The 20,760-nt window shown below is 40.9% G+C and overlaps 1 protein-coding gene across 4 annotated transcripts in view; it reads left to right on the plus strand.

Moving 5' to 3' along the window:
• Nucleotides 1–20,470, plus strand: part of ORC5 (origin recognition complex subunit 5) — a 138,254-nt gene extending 117,784 nt beyond the window's left edge. For 3 of the 4 annotated variants that reach the window (XM_074942514.1, XM_074942515.1, XM_074942516.1), the window contains exon 15: nucleotides 3,920–9,034. In XM_074942514.1, coding sequence (XP_074798615.1) covers nucleotides 3,920–3,965 — 46 coding nt within the window. In that variant the 3' untranslated portion in view covers nucleotides 3,966–9,034. Of the gene's footprint in view, nucleotides 1–3,919; nucleotides 9,035–20,087 lie in introns of those variants that run through there. The other variant, XR_012637614.1, reaches the window with a different exon arrangement.
• The last annotated feature ends 290 nt before the right edge of the window (nucleotides 20,471–20,760 follow it).

A 20,760-nucleotide genomic window follows, 5' to 3' on the forward strand; every position in this document is an offset into this window, starting at 1 on the left:
AACACATCCAACGGTTGAGGGAACCTACCTTTAGATTGTGACTCATAGCCTTGGGTTCATTTGGACTTCTCCGTGTTATTGGATGTCCAAATAGTCTTGTCAGCAAAAAACACCCAGTTCCATATGCAACATTGCCTAATCCTATCTGATTCAGGGCCTGGCCAGAGTGTGAGCCACACAATCCTGCCCTCCAGGCTTTATTGTAAGTCACTGTGCCCAGGAATTAAGCCACGTGAATGATGTCTGGAAAAAACTTCCACTGGTTTAAAAAAAAAGAAATACAGCAGCTCATCTGCAAGACAGTTTGCTGTGAACAAAAGCACCCTGGTGCTCTGCTGCTTGTACTGGATCTGAAATGAATAGAATCCAGTTCAAGGACTCTGTCCTGATATTCAAAGTGCTCCATTGGATTGAACCAGGCCACTTGAGAGATTAGCTCTCCCTTTGCAATGTGACCTTCCACCAAACCTACGTTCCATTGGAACTATGACACTGCCCAGCAGCATAGGGAGGCTCGGAGCACAGGAGCAGAACCTACACTGTGGAACTCACTCCTGCAAGAGAGCAGTTGTCAGTCTTCACCACTTTCAGAACTCAATGCAAAATATAACTTGTTAGCCCAGCTGTCTCTCAGTAGGACCTGCATACACCCGTGCATACACAACACTATTCAAGCTATTTTTGTGAAGGGGAGAGATTATGTTTGTTTCCAATTAGTTGGACCTGTTGAGATACTACAGTGATGGGGCCATACCTAGATAGTAATTGATAGGTCTGAAAATGTAATTGTAAACAGGGAATCATCGTTGAGTGGAGGTGTATGTCTGGTGGGGCCCTACAGGGATTGGTTCTTGCCCTATGCTATTTAACATTTTTATTAATGACCTGGAAGAAAATGTAAAATCATCAGTGATAGCTTGCAGATGACAAAAAAAAATGGGGGAGTGGTAAATAATGAAGAGTACAGTTCACAATTCAGGTGATCTGAATCACTTGGTAAGCTACTCACAAGCAAACAATATGCATTTTAATATGGCTAAGTATATACATCTAGGAACAAAGTATGTAGGCCATACTTGCAGGATAGCAGACTCTATCCTAGGAAGCAGTGACTCTGAAAGAGATTGGGGGAGGAGGGGTTGGATAATCAGCTGAACATGAGCTCCCAGCGTAACACTGGGGCCAAAAGGACTAATGTGATCTTTGGGTCCATAAACAGAGGAATCTCAAGTAGGAGTGGAGAACTTATTTTATCTCCATATTTGGCACTGGTGTGACCGCTGCTGGAATACTGTGTCCAGTTCTGGTGCCCACAGTACAAGAAAGATGTTGATAAATTGGAGAGGGTTCAAAAAAGAGCCATGAGAATTATTAAAGGATTAGAAAACATAGCGATAGACTAAAGGAGTTCAGTCTAGTTAGCTTACCAAAAGAGAATGTTAAGGGGTAACTTGAATATAGTCTATAGGTATCTACATGTGGAACAAATATTTAATAATGGGCTCTTCAATCTAGCAGTGAGATATAACATATTCCAAAGGCTGGAAGTTGAAGCTAGACAAATTCAGACTGGAAATAAGGTGTACATTTTTAACAGTGAGAGTAATTAATCATTGAAACAATTTACCAAGAGTCCTGGCAGAATCTCCATCACAGACAATTTTTAAAACAAGATTGAATGTTTTTCTTCATGATATGCTCTAGGAATTATTTTTGATGAAGTTTTAGGTGGTCACAATGGTCCCTTCTGGCCTTGGAATCTGAAAATCTCTATTATGTCTTCTGACATCTTTCTCATTCCCTTTCCTTCTCTGTTTCTTTATCTCATTTCCATTATTTCTATCCCCTTTCCATCCCACTGTCTGTCATGTTTTTCTAAGAATGACAGGCCGTAGTTACAAAAGAAATTGGTTGGTGCTGTAATCCTACACGTAAGAGATTTTTCCGCCTATACTCCATAGTGCCAGCTGCAGGGTGAAACTTATCTCTGTGATCTAGTAAGATTCATTTGCAAACTGCAGCAGATCATGCTACCATGCAAGGGTGCACCTGCCTTTAGTTTCTACTCCCGCTGCTTGTGTCTCCCTCTTGTGGGAAAAGTCATCCTATCAGCAGCAGAAGAAAAGGAGCTTATTCACCACCTTGGCTACCAAGCAGGCTACTGATTTCTTGTGCCTTGATATGATAGTGCTAAAACAAATTGCTAGTAAATAAAAGTCCCAGTTGTGGGAGTCATCTGGTTTCTCATCTCCATTACCCAGCATATTTCCTAATGCAAGCCTGATGTATTGAAAGGATAGAGAGTAATACCTTCTCTCTGTCATTCAAGCCCTTCGGTTTTTATCTTTGGACTTCTACAAGGAAAAATCAAAGTAATTTCCCTTTGTTTTTGAAACAGAAATTAAAGTTTGCAAAGTTACCTTTGTGGAGAGGTACATAGTCACATTTCTCCTCCCTGTAGAATTCCTACATGGTCAATGCTACTTGTGTGCAGTAATTTTCTTCTCTGCCACAGAGATCCATTTATCACATAGTTCTAAAATATTTCAGCGGGTCTTCGTACCTTCTGCAGACAAACTCCTTTGTTTGCCTCGTGCTATTACATTTTTTCGGTTGTTGTAGTTTGAAGGCAAGGGGCACATATGTCATTAGAAGTTTTAAACTATTGTTCAGATACCTCCAAATTTAAGAAGTAGGTTAATTCAGGTCTTCCTTTGCAACTGTAGGAGGAAGCTTTTGTGTGTGTTGAATGTGGCAGGTCTTGTCATACGGTCACTACTGGCACTAATCATGATGACATGATGATTACAATAGTTTTTCATTTAGTAGCTGGTAAGGTTAACGTTTGTCAGAATGTGTGAGTGTTACTTTAGAAAGCCTTATAAGTAAGGTACTTACTTGTACTTCTCTGTGACATTACAGAATATAATATTGCCATAGTTCACTTCATTTAGCTTTATAATGGTTTTAATAAGTAGACTTCAGAAAACATATGATTATATACCTCAGGAATTTCTGGATTTTCTGTGCCCAATACAATACTTTGTAGAAACTTTTTTAAAATGTAGATTGCAAAGTGATGTGTGAGCCAAGAATATAAAATGAGCGGCCTGACAAATAAGACATCCAATTAGTTAATCTTTACTTTGCATTGTGATCAGCTATTTTTGCAGCACTGAATACTTTTTTAATTTTATACTTGTCATTATATCCAGTAATTTTGGTCATTTATTCAAATAGTAACCCCAAAAACCTGAATGTTAGATTGTACAGCAGAATGAGTTTGGAGAAAACAATTAATTACATGTTTTACTCCACTGCTATTTTAATCTCCCCGCCATCAAAGTACAAAAGTATACATTAAAATCTTCTATCCTATTGAGTAGCATTCTTGGATTTTTCAAATTTAGCTATGAACATGGGTCAACTAGTGTCAAGACTGAAAGAATGCAGACTGCAAATGAGTACAGATGAAGGAGTTATGCAGTACATAATGCTAAAACAGGTGGTTTGGAAGAGGAACAAAATGTTTAATAGCTTAAAAGATTGCTGCTCTGCATCTCCAACTAGTGTATCGTGTTTACCAGGCTAAAGAAATAAATTGCTGTCAATTTAGATCTAAGTTTGTTTTTACAGCCTAAAGATTCTTTCTTTCAATCTTTTTAAATCCTTGGTAAGGGATTCCTTTATTGATGTATTAAATTCTTCTAAAGTTTAAACAATCAAAAGACTAATACTATAAATAATGATGTCTATATACAATTTAAATTCTGTAATTCAGTGTCTTATTTTATTTATCTCTGAGGAATTGGTTGCTATCTGTTGCGAAGAGTGTCTTGTGTGCATTGTCACCAAACAGATTACAGTCTGAGCACTCGAGGGTTTATTGTTCTAAAATACTGTATGTTTTTGTTTACAGGACTGTGAACTTCGACATAATAAAGTACTTGTATGATTTCTTGTGAAAACAAGCCTCACAGCCATATGGACACCGTGACAATGACTAAAGCAAGCTGTGTTCCTCTATCTACTTAGCTGGCCAGGGAGAGGAGCATTTTGGCTCTCCTGGATTTGTCCAAACAGGTGCTGGCCCAGCATGCAATCAGATGAAAATATCCTGATTGGTCTGGGTGGATCTGAGCAGAGGACTATTTACCGGGGACCCTGGAGTATTTGGAAGCAATGTGTTAATTATAAACAGCAGGGTTTGAGCACAATCTGTTCTACTCTTAATGATGTTATCTTAACACTGAAATTGACTGAAACCCATTTACTTAGGACTACATTTTGCTCTATGAACTATCTCCTGTGCTTTGAACATGGCAGCAGCCCTTGTTTGAATGCCCAGTCTTTTCACTTCCTCTCTGCAGGAATCTTTGCAATTGCCTGCCAAAGCAGCTTTTCCTAACGCCACCATTTTAAGAGAGTGGAGCAGCAAAATATAATAAACGTAAGTGCATGTTTAAAATCAAGCTGGTGTATGCTTATCTGTGGATCATATATAGATTAGATGTTCAACTCACATATATAGGGATTATGATAGGAAAACCCCAAATTTATCAGCACAGAATTTATCTTGAGACCCACTTGTAAATGTTAACCTTAAAACCTCCTTTTTACCACGTTTTTTAAAAAAATCAAATTTTAAAATGTATGACTGCTAAATCTATCCTTTACATTCTAGATGCCAGTACTGGCAGGGCTTTTCCACTTACCAGCTTTCAAGGAGCTTTTTATTTAAATATTCCTATAGTTCTTTTGAGCTCAGCCAGAGTTTCTTGAGTGCAAAATTCTTGTGCAGTTCTCAGTGGAAATATTTTAGCATAGTGTGTTGTTGAAGCAAAGCAATCTAGTTTGACATATACTTGTAAGTACACTCTAAAGCCAGGGTATATGCTATAGTTTGGTGCAGCATGGGTTCTTCTGCATTAATGTGTATGGAAGATAAAGATTCAGCAAATAACATGATGTACCTGTTGCACGCTTTCTTAGCAGAGAAAACACTACAGTCTGAAAGAAGCAAAAAGTTGAACATATGTTATCATATCGTAAAGCCTTTATCACACTTGCTGAGAAACTCCAACACTTAATTTTCAAAACATCCCAAGTTTTCAGTACTTCAAAAACTTTTTTTTGTTAACCAAAAATCATGTATGATAGGGTAACCGTAGTTTGTAATAAATTCTAAATTCCCTTCTCTTTTCAGAATCAGATGCTAGGCTAACCACTAAATGGCTTTTTTTTTAATTGCACTAGAAACTTGAGCAAGAATGTGCAGTATAGGATTTTGAGAGTTCCAGCATCTATTCCTGGGAGTGAAAGCAGGGGACACTAGGAAATTTTAGCTGGCTGAACACATACTGGATCACCTGCTGTGTAATACATACCTACAGGAGCACATCACAGCTCTGCAAGCTATGTTGTCATCTAGTCCAATTCCAGATAAGCTTTAAGGTCTACAAAGTCCTCCAAGGGCTGGGGCCTGACTCTTCTCCAAAGTCTACCACATCAGGAACCCTGACATAAGCAAAGCCCAGTCTGAAGCTCTCAAAGATGATGGGTAAGGTTTTATTGGTGGCAAATCCAACTTGTGGAATCCCCTTTCACCAGAAATCAGGATGACTCCAAATCCTTAGCATGTTCAGAATAAAATGTAAGAAGCATTTAAAAAAAAAAAGTTCCTAAAATAGAAGTGTGTCCCAGCCACATTTATGTGATTATTCCTGCTATTTCTAGTCAAAAGCAAACTCCATATGCACACGTGAAAAGAATACAAGGGATGGTGGAAAGCAAAGTCCTCTAGACTATATACTCTCTACATAATTTTGCTGGTGCATAGATACTATGGTGGATGGGTTTATTAGAGATACATAGACATCGGAAATGTGAATCTGGCCTCCTATAGGGGAGTACAACTAGTTTTCTTGCCATGATGTTCAACATACAAATTATTAAAGAACATCCTCAAATTGTTGTATGATAAAAGAGAAATGCATCTAATGCCAGCCTGACACTGTTTGGTTCAATGGATTGGGCAAATGTGCTTAAAAGACAGATCAGTAGATGTAGGAGCTGGGTATACCTTTGAGACCATCCTGAGAGTATGGCACAAATTAAAATCCAACTCACCCTTTTTTCTTTTCCATGTGTCATTTGGCAGAATTGTGGGCTACCACCCACCATATGCTATCCCCAAAGCCTTTAATAAAACTAATACACCAAACAATATTAAAAATGTAAGGTTGTTCGTAACTCTGAAATGTTCATAGCTCTGAACAAAACGTTATTGTGGTTCTTTCAAAAGTTTGCAACTAAACATTGACTTAATACAGCTTTTAAACTTTACTAGGGAGAAGAAAAATGCTGCCTTCCCTTTATTTTTTTAGTAGTTTACATTTAACACAGTACTGTACTGTTGCCTTTTTTGGTCTCTACTGCTTCCTAATTGTGTACCAAATGAGATGTGTGGTTGACTTGTCAGCTCATAACTCTGAGGTTCTACTGTACATGTGTTGTACCAGTCTTCTGGGCCTTTTTGGACCTTTGGTTTCCTTTAACATTGGCTAATGTATGTAAATACATTGATCTTTGTAATGTGACAGCAAATTGAGCCAAATCCAATATTTTTCTTGTCATGTGGTTGCATTAATTTCAGAGTCTCAAATTGCACAACAGTTCAAATATAGAGGTTTTGGGGTTTACCTGCAGCTGCTTATTATGTTATGCATAATGAGTGGGGTCCTGCAGGGATCAGTTCTGGGTCTGGTTCTGTTCAATATCTTCATCAATGATTTAGATAATGGTATAGAGAGTACACTTAAAAAGTTTGCAGATGATACCAAGCTGGGAGGGGTTGCAAGTGCTTTGGAGGATAGGATTAAAATTCAAAATGATCTGGACAAACTGGAGAAATGGTCTGAAGTAAATAGGATGAAATTCAATAAGGACAAATGCAAAGTACTCCATTTAGGAAGGAACAACTAGTTGCACACATATAAAATGGAAAATGACTGCCTAGGAAGGAGTACTGCGTAAAGGGATCTGGGGGTCATAATGGACCACAAGCTAAATATGAGTCAACGGTGTAGCACTGTTGCAAAAAAAGCGAACATCATTCTGGGATGTATTAGCAGGAGTATTGTAAGCAAGACACGAGAAGTAATTCTTCTGCTCTACTCCGTGCTGATTAGGCCTTTTCTGGAGTATTGTGTCCAGGTCTGGGCTCCACATTTCAGGGAAGATGTGGACAAATTGGAGAAAGTGCAGAGAAGAGCAACAAAAATTATTAGAGGTCAACAAAACATGACCTACAAGGGAAGATTGGAAAAAATTGGGTTTGTTTAGTCTGGAAAAGAGAAGGCTAAGAGGGGACATGATAGCAGTTTTCAAGTACATAAAAGGTTGTTACAGGGAGGAGGGAGATGAATTGTTGTTCTTAACCTCTGAGGATGGGACAAGAAGCAATGGGCTTAAATTGCCGCAAGGGATGTTTCAGTTGGACATTGGAAAAATTTCCTAATGTCAGGGTGGTTAAGCACTGGAATAAATTACCTAAGGAGGTTGTGGAATCTCCATCATTGGAGATTTTTAAGAGTAGGTTAGACAACAACCTGTCAGGAATGGTCTTGATAATACTTAGTCCTGACATGAGTGCTGGGGATTGGACTAGATGACCTCTCAAGGTCCCTTCCAGTCCTATAATTCTATGATTATTAATTACGTTTATTATGGTAGTGCTGAAGGTGTAACCAAGAATGGGGCCCCCATTGTGCTAGGCACTGTATACGCACAGAGTAGGTAGTCTCTTCCCAAAAAGCATACCGTCTAAGTGGACAAGACAGACAGAGGGTGGAGGGAAGAGATAGAACATGCCAGCAGACTGAACAATGTGATGGCAGCGAATGTCATATTAGTTGCTTGATTTTTTTTTATTACATTTCATAACATCCTTTTTAGAATTACACTATTGCTGAACTTAAAAAAATAATGAAAATTTGGAACTGGAAAAGATGTTTCTGAAAATGACTATATTATAACAATGATTTTTTTCAGTATACCCATACGTGTTTTAGAAAAGTTCTTCAAGGCCACAACCAGGTCAGGAACTTCATTGGGTTAGGTCCTGTACAGAACAAGACCTCCAGTTACTGCCCCAAAGAGCTTATTGTTTAACATTGCACAATTGCAGTTCCTTCTTCCATCATTTTAACTCTCTCCAACCATACTTGGGCTGAACATTTGAGCAGAAATCTGGTGGGAATCACTCAGCCTGAAATTATGAATAAATAATACAGTTCATGGTCCATATTTGGCAAATGTCTGCTGATATACGAGTCAGAGTCAAAAACCTTGACAAATGCCTTGTTATGCAGTAATCCAGCCGTACGACTAAATAGAAGTATTACTATAGTTTGCAACTGGGAAAATATACATTCACTTGCACTAAGGAATACATACGTCAAGGGACAATTTAAATCTCTTGTACAGTGCTAAGCAGAACATTCATTCTCTGGCGCCTCTCTCTTCAATATTTCCATTCTTGCCATACTTCTCAAGCTGCTAAGGCTCAAATGTGGGGCACAATGTATGACAGAGACCCAAAATAAGGGACACAAATTAATTATGCAGGAAACTGAAAATGCTATGGGATTTCTTCCTTTAGTGTAAATAACTCCAGAACATCAGCTTCGTGACTATTTGATGTAAATAATTTTCAACCTAAAAGTGGGAACAGATTCAAATTTGTGAGAGATGTAGGTAATTTTGGGACTAAAATGAGTGATGTCCCTCTAAATGAGGTACATTTTGAGAGAGATGCAGTTGTCATCTTTGCTAAGGACCCATTAGACAAAACAACTATCCTTAAAAACTAATTCCTCTCTCTGCCCTTTTGAAAGACATCTCCCAGTGATATAAAACTTACTGCTAAATCAGCAGAATAAGAATGGGCAAGGTGATTGAAGTGTGGAGAATTGATGTAGACTAACTATACTGACAGGTTGCAGAGTAGCAGCCATGTTAGTCTGTATTTGCAAAAAGAAAAGGAGTACTTGTGGCACCTTAGAGACTAACCAATTTATTTGAGCATAAGCTTTCGTGAGCTACAGCTCACTTCATCGAATGCATCCGATGAAGTGAACTGTAGCTCACGAAAGCTTATGCTCAAATAAATTGGTTAGTCTCTAAGGTGCCACAAGTACTCCTTTTCTTTTTGCGAATACAGACTAACACGGCTGTTACTCTGAAACCAGAAAAAAGCATGGGTTTTTTGTCTTAACTTTCACCATAACCTGTCCATTGTCTTCAGTTAGTCGATCCAGATAAATTGTATGCAGTACAGCTGTTAAACTATATACAGTGTGTGGTTTTATTTCTTGCATTCATTATATTGTGTGTTTAATTTATCAGAACAATTAAAGAAAATTAGATTAAAAAAAAAATCTACAGATACGTTCTGTGTTCCAGCTTCCTTCAAAAGCACATGCATGGAGTTCTTTCTAGGTACACAGTGTGAAAATGTGTGTGCAATAAATTACATTGGAGGGAGGTTTTTTCTGAAAAAAAAAGTCAGTTGAAATGCATTATTTGGACATTCTGAAGATCACCCTGTTCGTTGTAAGTAATATAATTTTTTACACTAGCAATATATTGGTCTAATATAGTGCTGGTTTAATCGCCAAACATATATGAGTATTTAAATAATATCAAAAGGATATTATTAGGGCTGTTGATTAATTGCAGTTAACTCTCACGATTAACTCAAAAAGTTAATCGCGATTAAAAAAATTAATCACAATTAATTGCACTTGTAAACAATAGATTCATAGATATTTAGGTCAGAAGGGACCATTATGATCATCTAGTCTGACCTCGTGCACAACGCAGGCCACAGAATTTCACCCACCACTCCTGCAAAAAACCTCACACCTATATCTGTGCTATTGAAGTCCTCAAATCGTAGTTTAAAGACTTCAAGGAGCAGAGAATCCTCCAGCAAGTGACTCGTGCCCCATGCTACAGAGGAAGGCGAAAAACCCCCAGGGTCTCTTCCAATCTGCCCTGGAGGAAAATTCCTTCCCAACCCCAAATATGGCGATCAGCTAAACGCTGAGCATATGGGCAAGATTCATCAGCCAGATAGTACAGAAAATTCTTTCCTGGGTAACTCAGATCCCACCCCATCTAATATCCCATCACAGGCCATTGGGCCTATTTACCATGAATATTTAATTACCAAAACCATGTTATACCATCTCCTCCATAAACTTACCGAGTTTAATCTTAAAGCCAGATAGATCTTTTGCCCCCACTGCTTCCCCTGGAAGGCTGTTCCAAAACTTCACTCCTCTGATGGTTAGAAACCTTCGTCTAATTTCTAGTCTAAATTTCCTGGTGGCCAGTTTATATCCATTTGTTCTTGTGTCCACATTGGTACTGAGCTTAAATAATTCCTCTCCCTCTCCAGTATTTATCCCTCTGATATATTTATAGAGAGCAATCATATCTCCCCCTAACCTTCTTTTAGTTAGGCTAAACAAGCCAAGCTCCTTGAGTCTCCTTTCATAAGACAAGTTTTCCATTCCTCGGATCATCCTAGTAGCCCTTCTCTGTACCTGTTCCAGTTTGAATTCATCCTTCTTAAACATGGGAGACCAGAACGGCACACAGTATTCCAGGTGAGGTCTCCCCAGTGCCTTGTATAACGGTACTAAAACCTCCTTATCCCTACTGGAAATACCTCTCCTGATGCATCCCAAGACCGCATTAGCTTTTTTCACGGTCATATCACATTGGCGGCTCATTCTATGATCAACCAATACTCCAAGGTCCTTTTCCTCCTCCGTTACTTCTAATTGATGCGTCCCTAGCTTATAACTAAAATTCTTGTTATTAATCCCTAAATGCATAACCTTACACTTCTCACTATTAAATTTCAATCGAAATTTATTAAATATTTTGGATGTTTTTCTACATTTTCAAATATTGATTTCTATTACAACACAATACAAAGTACAGTGCTCAGTTTATTATTTTTATTACAAATATTTGCACTATAAAAATATTAAAATAGTATTTTTCAATTCACCTCAAAGTACTGTACTGAAATCACTCTTTATCATGAAACTAACTTACAAATGTAGATTTTTTTTTTGTTGCATCTCTGCACTGAAAAACAAAACCATGTAAAACTTTAGAGCCTACAAGTCCACTCAGTCCTACTTCTTGTTCAGCCAAATCGCTAAGACAAACAAGTTTGTTTACATTTATGGGAGATAATGCTGCCTGCTTCTTATTTACAATGTCACCTTAAAGTGAGAACAGGCATTCGCATGGCACTTTTGTAGCCAGCATTCCAAGGTATTTACATGCCAGATATGCTAAACATTCATATGCCCCTTCATGCTTCTGCCACCATTCCAGAGGGCATGCTTCCGTGCTGATGATGCTTGTTATAAAAAAAAAGTTCATTAAATTGTGACTGAACTCCTTGAGGGAAAATTGTATGTCTCCTGTTCTGTTTTATCCACATTCTGCCGTATATATTTCATGCTGTAGCAGTCTCAGATGACCCAGCATGTTGTTCATTTTAAGAACACGTTCACAGCAGATTTGACAGAAAGCAAAGAAAGTACCAATGTGAGATTTCTAAAAATAGCTACAGCACTTGGCCTAAGGTTTAAAAATCTGAAGTGCAGTCCAAAAATCTGAGAGGGACAAGGTGTGGAGCATGCTTTCAGAAGTCTTAAAAGAGCAACACTCAGATTCAGAAACTACAGAACCCGAACCACCAAAAAAGAAAATCAACCTTGTGCTGGTGGCATCTGACTCAGATGATGAAAATGAACATGCGTCAGTCCGCTCTGCTTTGGATCGTTATTGAGCAGAACCAGTCATTAGCATGGATACATGTCCTCTGGAATGGTGGTTGAAGCATGAAGGGACATATGAATCTTTAGCACACTTGTGTTGAGTTGACTACGCGGATTCTCTTCCTCCACCCCACCATGCTTGGTGAGGAGCCCCCTGGATTCCTTCCAACCCCTGGGAGACAGAACACCAATGGGGCTCCCAGACAAGAGAATGACAAGGAGCCAGATGGAATTTCAGTCTCTTCCCCATTCCCCAGACCCTCCCCAGATACCAGGACACTGTCCTACAAAGAGGAAGAGAAAGTGGTAAGAAGAAAATTGACAAGGGAGGATGTGGGGGAGGGGAAATGATTCAACTTCCCAGTGGCAAAAGACTTGATTTAGTTCTGCTTTTTCTAGTTGTTATAAAGTGCTTATTACCATGGTATTAAGGGTTGGGTTAAGCCTAATTGAAACTGGTGAGTATACCTACCGCCCTTCATTTAAGATAGTTGCTATAAACTAGTAAGCTCTTTCATGGAAGCTGGTAGCTGATATAATTGAGTCCTCCAAAGAAAGGCATTTATGAGACAAACTCAGAAGTATGTGAGCCGAGCAGCTTCACTGGGTATTGTTTTAATAGAGATGTGTGTGTGAGGAGAAAAAAAATAACCTAATTAATTACATGATCACATGCTATCTCATAAGGCATATGCACAAGAGGTCTAAATTAAGGTTGCACAGGCATCCTTAATTCTGCCATTTTGTAACTTTTAAGTACTTGATGTTACAACCTTTAAAATTCTATTAATGTAGTTTTGTGTGTCACTTCATAGGTTTTTAAAAATTTAAACTGGGAGGAAGGTGGGACAGAGAAAAAGAGGCTCCAGTAGGTGTAGCTATATTGACTCCTACATGGTTGATCAACAACACTGGAGCCTTTAAACCCGCAGCACAGACCTCTGCCACTTGAGCTGAGTAATGGATAGCAGCAGGTTGTCAGGCTCCATGTGGACCAACCACAAGATGGAAATGAGACACAGGTTGCCATGGGTTTTGCAGCTATTTACTGATAGCAGGGGAATAACAAACAACATACAGTACCAACTGAAGTTTGTGATGGTGGAAGGTTAGCACACAGATTCTTCTTGGGGAATTCAGCCATACAAACACTGGATCTGATCAGGGTACAGTGTCAGAATGTTATAGCTGTGGTGCAAGAAACAAAAGGGAGAATCCAGTGGACAATAGAGACAATTTTAAAAGCATACGGGCAACGGCAAATGGGTGCGACTGGAAGTACATCCCACAGTGGAACCTGTGTGCTTAGCATGAAGGAAAATTCCAGTGGCCCTACATAATCCAGCACACAAGGAGCTTGAAAGGCTGCAGAGCAGGGGTATCATAGCAGTTGTAGAGGCCAGTACAGCCTGAGTAAGCAGCATGGTGGTGGTAAAAACAAAAAACCCACATTGGGCAAATTACACAGCTCCATAGACCCATAGCCATTGAACTGGGCACTGAAAAGATGCCACTTCCATTGCCCAAAATTGATGACATTTTGCCAAAACTTTCGGAAGCCAGAAGCTTTACAGCTTGATGTGAGGAATGGGTTTTGGCACTTACGGCTGGATAAAGAGTCCAGGACGCTGACAACTTTTGCAACACCATTTGGGTATTCCAGATGGCTGCGCGTGTCGATGGGCAGAAGCCCAGGACCAGAGGTGTTCCAAAGAAGACTCGCCCAAGTGCTGGAAGGGCTGCCTGGGGTGAAAATAATTGCGAATAACTTCATTGTAGGTGAAGGGAACAATGATACAGAAGCAGAACGAGACAACAAAAAACGACAAGCTTTTCTATGGTGATGCAGGATAAGAACATAAAACTGCATCCAGAAAAAAATGTAACTTAAACACTATGGGGTGACATATGTTGGACATCTGCTCATAGCAGAGGGACAGAAAGCAGATCTCAACAGGATCAAGAAAGTCAGAGACGTGCCAGCTCCAATAGACGTGAAATGGGTACCGAGCTTGACAGGAATGACAATTTTTCTGTCCAAATTCTGTCTACATCTAGCTGCAGTAGCAGAACCCATTGATAACTACTCTTTTAAGTATGGTCTTTAACCAGCTATGCACCCACCTTATAGTAGGAGCTAGACCACATTTCCCTACTTTGCTTATGAGAATGTAATGTTGGGACTGTGCTGAAACCTTACTAAAAATCAAGATAAATCATATCTACTGCTTTTCTCCTAATGACTAGGCCAGTAACCCTGACAAACAAGGAAATTCGGTTGGTTTGGTATGGCTTGTTCTTTACAAATCTATGTTGCCTCTTACTTATTACCCTATTGTCCTAGCTGCTTACAAATTGGATTAATAACTTATTTCAATATCTTTCCAAGAATTGAAGTTAGGCTGACTGGTCTAAAATTCCCCAGCTCCTCTTTGTTTCCAGTTTTTAAAGATGGGTACTTTTCCTGAGGATCCAGCCATTAGAGTGACACAAGGAGGACAGGTCTAAAGAAGTTGTGAGAGGTGCAGTGGCACCCTGGTCATACGAGGTAACTACGCAAGTGGGACAACTGATCCAAAGGAACAGAAGAGACAAGCCAGCAGATACAACACCCAGAAAGAGCCTTCAGAGATAACCACAGAATGGAGAGACAGAATAATAGAAACATAGGGCTGAAAGGGACCTTGGGAGAGCCTGAAAGGGTTAGAACTAGTTGCTCTCTCTCTTGTCTAAATATATAGAAAAACTCAGGCCACAAAAGTGTCAGTAACCCATTTGCTATTTACATGTCAAATGGTTCTGGCTGGTTAAAAATACTGAATTTGAAGTGTGTTTATATCAAAAGAATAAAGCAGTGCATGTTGCTTTAAGAATCTGTGCTTGTAAGTTGCTGAGAAAGTATTTTGTTTTATTTTCAGTAGATTATGCGACAATTTTATGCTAACCTTTTCTGTTTTGAATTCTGTTCTACAGATACCTTCCAGAAATCTTTGGATGTTCAGTGTGATACTGTAGATATATAGTAAAATTTTGACAGCTTCCTTACTGCTCAAAACCTGCACTTCCCTGCAGAGACCTTTTCTCCACTGTAGCCTTATTGCCAAGTTGTCATAACATTAATTAAACTGGAAGAATAAGGCATTGCATGTCATTTCTTATTCTGGATGCCTTCATATGAGGGACACATCTCCATGGCGAGACCCCGTATACAAACAAAAAAGAAATAGCCTAGTAAAAGTACGAAAGCTCATATGGGATATTAAGTGCAAAAAGCGGCTAAGGAAAATATGGAATTTAAAGCAAAGAATGTCTGGGCAAAATGAAGAAGAGTTTCTTGTACACGCAATTTCTTAAGCACTAATTTCATTCAGTTACTATGCATAGAGTAGTGAGATTTTAATCTCCATATTTTAGGCGTTTTAGATATTACATTAAACTTTAGAAGCTCTCATTTTAAAAATTCTACAAACTATAGAGAGACTGAATGCACCTTGGTGAAATTATAGATTTTCTGTGCCAGAACATAAATAGTGTATAGTGAAACTTTATTTTACATTAACTACTAATAATTTGCATAGTTATTTCATTTTGCGTCGTGAATCAAAATGCCTTCATTTTACATGATGTGTTTCATCACACATTTTTTATGTATGGTCAACCTGGCTGTCTGGAAACAAAAAATATAACACATATGTTCATGCTTTGTTGTAGAGAATCTCCCAAAGACATTAATAGATGTTTACATTTTATTTGAAGCCTGTTGGGTCAAAATCATTGCTGACTCTCCCCCCATCCCCCAGCAAGCCCATTGAGTACAGAGATTTTCTTGCTCTTGGCTGCTTTTTAAATAGAAAAGTGTAGTGGTCTCATGACAATGCAATGCGCTGCCATGCTGGGGTCCACAGAGCCAGGTCAACAAAAAGCAACATACACAATCCCTTGGGATAAAGAATGCCTTACATTACTGTTTAGTGACCCCTGCAATATAGTCAAGAAATCGCATTGTTGGGCTCTGGAGAGAGCCAAGGCCAATCTTCCGCCCACTAGAGGAAGGGATGGTTGGGATGTGGGGGCTGTAGGAGCAGGGTGAAGGATGGAGGACAGATCTTTGCCCCTCTGCTAGTTATCTCAGGGATCTTCCCTTTCTCTGTACTGGGATCAGCACTGCTTACCATAAGTAATCTACAGAGACCCTCAAGAGGTGTGAAAGTTGAATGGCTTTCCCAGAGGTGACTTCCTAGTCAAGGGGGACAGGAAGTAATGGGGTGGGAAAGGAAGAAGAGGGAGGGAGAAAAGAGATGGTTGTGCTGCTAGAGACTGAGGCCAGAGGCAGCAATGGTGCACATGGCTAGAGCTCTGCGCGGATACAAAAATTTGGATCCACATCCGCAATAATTAACTTGTACCTGACCCATGATCAACACTCCAACTTTTATATGTATCCACAGCTGCACCCACTACAGCAGCACATCTCCCTGTGTGGATACAAACGTTTGGATCCACATCCGATCTGCAATCCACAAAGATAACCATACAGCCGCATCTGCATCCGCGGATATCCATGGATTTGCAAGGCTTTACGTATGGCCCTGATTCACCGTGCGTGAGAACTGGCCCACAGATAACGATGTTGGGAATAATGGCAGCTGTTTGAGCCTGCTTTTGAAGTTGAGGGTTTTATCATGGGTGAGGCAATCCAATCGCGCAATACTAAATATCAGCTAAACTCCCCATTCCAGAAAAATGAAACCCAACATCCTCCGCTTCTAAGAATCCTCTCAGACAAAGCCTAGGTAATGAACAGATGCAGCATGCCCTGAAGGGCAACAGGCTTTTCCATACCAAGGGAAAGAGACAGTGTCAAGAGCCCTCTCTCCTTAGCACCCAGAATAACAAATCTAAAGACTTCTAGCTCTAGCTTCCTAGCTAACCCCAGCTGGCAGGCTAACATATGAAGAGAAAGTCAATCTTGGATACATGGGACCCAAACCATTAAGGCATTTTGAGATTAAAACCAGGACCTTGGATTGACCCTGCAAACTACCTGGCAGCCAGTATGTTCCACAGAATTTGCAAGTTGTCTCTAAATGAAGCACAGGAGGAAATCACTGGCGGTGGGAGCTAGTGTTTAGCTCAAATGATCCCACTTTCAACCATTTTCAAACAGCTCGGTGCCAGTAGTAGGGCTGTGCATACAGTGATAGAGTGTCCGTAGCGATAAGTTGCTGAGAGAAGAGCAATTCCTCAAAAAATATGCGAGAGTGGCTCTGACATCCTCTGGCTTTACAGGGGGAGGCTTTGAAGTGAAATATCTACCAATAGTCTATTCCTCTGTTGCCTTGCATCTTGTGCTGTCACTTACACCTAAATAAGAAAGAAGCTTACAAGAAGTGGAAGATTGGACAAATGACCAGGGAAGAGTATAAAAATATTGCTCGGTCATGCAGGAGGGAAATCAGGAAGGCCATATCACACCTGGAGTTGCAGCTAGCAAGAGATGTTAAGAGTAACAAGAAGGGTTTCTTCAGGTATGTTAGCAACAAGAAGAAAGTCAAGGAAAGCGTGGGCCCCTTACTGAATGAGGGAGGCAACCTAGTGACAGAGGATGTGGAAAAAGCTAATGTACTCAATGCTTTTTTTGCCTCTGTCTTCACAAACAAGGTCAGCTCCCAGACTACTGCACTGGGCAGCACAGCATGGGGAGGAGGTGATCAGCCCTCTGTGGAGAAAGAAGTGGTTCGGGACTATTTAGAAAAGCTAGACGAGCACAAGTCCATGGGGCTGGCTGCGCTGCATCCGAGAGTGCTAAAGGAGTTGGCAGATGTGATTGCAGAGCCATTGGCCATTATCTTTGAAAACTCATGGCGATCGGGGAGGTCCTGGAGGACTGGAAAAAGGCTAACGTAGTGCCCATCTTTAAAAAAGGGAAGGAGGAGGATCCTGGGAACTACAGGCCAGTCAGCCTTACCTCAGTCCCTGGAAAAATCATGGAGCAGGTCCTTAAGGAATCAATTCTGAAGCACTTGAGGAGAGGAAAGTGATCATGAACAGTCAGCATGGATTCACCAAGGGCAAGTCATGCCTGACTAATCTAATTGCCTTCTATGACGAGCTAACTGGCTCTGTGGATGAGGGTAAAGCAGTGGACATGTTGTTCCTTGACTTTAGCAAAGCTTTTGACACGATCTCCCACAGTATTCTTGCCAACAAGTTAAAGAAGTATGGGCTGGATGAATGGACTACAAGGTGGATAGAAAGCTGGCTAGATTGTTGGGCTCAACGGGTAGTGATCAATGGCTCCATGTCTAGTTGGCAGCCGGTATCAAGTGGAGTGCCCCAAGGGTAGGTCCTTGGGCTGGTTTTGTTCAATATCTTCATTAATGATCTGGAGGATGGCGTGGATTGCACCCTCAGCAAGTTTGCAGATGACACTAAACGGGGAGGAGTGGTAGATACGCTGGAGGGTAGGGATAGGATACAGAGGAACCTAGACAAATTAGAGGATTGGGCCAAAAGAAATCTGATGAGGTTCAACAAGGACAAGTGCAGAGTCCTGCACTCAGGACGGAAGAATCCCATGCACCGCTATAGACTAGGGACCGAATGGCTAGGCAGCAGTTCTGCAGAAAAGGACCTAGGGGTTACAGTGGATGAGAAGCTGAATATGAGTCAATAGTGTGCCCTTGTTGCCAAGAAGACCAATGGCATTTTGGGATGTATAAGTAGGGGCATTGCCAGCAGATCGAGGGACGTGATCGTTCCTCTCTATTCGACATTGGTGAGGCCTCATCTGGAGTACTGTGTCCAGTTTTGGGCCACACACTACAAGAAGGATGTGAAAAAATTGGAAAGCGTCCAGCAGAGTGCAACAAAAATGATTAGGGGACTGGAACACATAACTTAATAGGAGAGGCTGAGGGAACTGGGATTGTTTAGTCTGCGGAAGAGAAGAATGAGGGGGGATTTGATAGCTGCTTTCAACTACCTGAAAGGGGGTTCCAAAGAGGATGGATCTAGACTGTTCTCAGAGGTAGCAGATGACAGAACAAGGAGTAATGGTCTCAAGTTGCAGTGGGGGAGGTTTAGGTTGGATATTAGGAAAAACTTTTTCACTAGGAGGGTGGTGAAGCACTGGAATGCGTTACCTAGAGAGGTGGTAGAATCTCCTTCCTTAGAAGTTTTTAAGGTCAGGACTGACAAAGCCCTGGCTGGGATGATTTAGTTGGGGATTGGTCCTGCTTTGAGCAGGGGGTTGGACTAGATGACCTCCTGAGGTCCCTTCCAACCCTGATATTCTATGATTTATGCCAAGGGAGACAGTGGCCAGCGAAGTGAAACCCAAGGATGATGAGGTGGCTGAGGAAGTGGAGTTGGAGGAGGATGGGGGACAGGAGACAGGGATGACTGGTGGCATGGCAAGCCACCACCTCTTTTTAATTTTGGAGGGGTCTAGCCAGTCCCAGCACTTCATCTCTGGCATGCCTGATGCAGGAGAGAGATGCCCCAGTAAGTATGCATGCTTCAATACTGCAGGGAGACATGAGGTAGTGCTCTTTTTTTTTTTTTTTTTTAAATCAGGGTAGAGGACAGATTGAAATAACCATCACAGGTACCATTTGTATTTGCTTCTCATTCCCCTGTGCAGCTAGGCAGAGGTGGCCCGGCAGAAAAATTTGTTTATGCACACCAGGCTGTCCCAGGAATCCTCCATAGAGAGCTCTACAAAACTTTCCTGGAGGTACTCTGCAATCTTCTGTTGCAGGTTTCTTGGGAGGGAAGCCTTGTTTCTTCCCCCCCGGTAGGAAACTTTGCCATGCCACTAGGTAATTACTTTTGCAGGCACCATAGCAGCACATAGGCAAGCAGCATATGGACCTAGTCTGCAGCCAAATGCATGCAGGAGCTGCGCCCTTGCATCCTCAGTTACTTTCAGGAGCATGATATCAGTTGCTATCACTCCCGTCGGTGGTAAACGGTGCCAGTATTCAGAATAGTGGTCCTAGGTGCTTGTAGTGATACCCCTCTGAAATTCCCCCCACCCCCTTTGTTCCTTCTTTCCCCTTCTCACATGGGCCAAACTCAGCATGGCTGGGGCTCTTGCCGTGCTGTGTGCCTGCCAAGGGAAAGTGAGAAAGTGGTGTTCCTAACTTGTTTGCATCAAGGCTGTGAGTGCACTCACAACAGTGCCTCGGTCTATTGTTTCTTTTGCATCTGCAGATGTGCCGTTGAGGGTCTCCTTCTGCACACCAGCTGAGTGGCTCTGTCTGATCAGACAAAACAAGAGGAGTAAGGAAGACATGTTCTGGGAGGTGCTGCAATCCTTGGATGCTTTGGATTGTGAGCAGAGAGCGGCTATCAATAAAAAAAGTTCCACAGGAGAGGAAACAGGGGCAGGAGTGGATGATACAGCTACTCCAGGACCAAACAGACATGCTGAGGTCCCTGACTGAACTTCACACGGAACACATCTATGCTTACCTCCACCTGAATCCCATAAAGAACTGCCTTCCATTCCTTTGCTACACACATTCCTCACACTTTCCTGGGCCATCACAGTACCCCATGTAGTCCACCCCGAGCGACATGTGTCACAATGACAGCCGGAAGTCTACCCAGCTGTGAGAGCCTCGTTGGCAAATGTGCTCTTTATTTTCATGTTCCTTGCAGAACATAGAAATGTTTGCATCAGTGTTTAATAAAAACGTACTTATAGAAAGAGAATGAATCTGTATTTGTCTCTTACATACGGTGGTTGCTGCTGAAATTCATAGACAGGGGTAATCGGTGCATTTGGATTGTAATCCTAATGTGCACACTGCAGTCATTACAAGGTTTATACTACGGTGAAAGAAGACAGTGCCTGGCTTAATGCATTACAGAAATCCACATT

The sequence above is a fragment of the Natator depressus genome, chromosome 1 (genome assembly GCF_965152275.1).
Source record: "Natator depressus isolate rNatDep1 chromosome 1, rNatDep2.hap1, whole genome shotgun sequence".
In the NCBI taxonomy this organism is placed as follows: Eukaryota; Metazoa; Chordata; order Testudines; family Cheloniidae; genus Natator; species Natator depressus.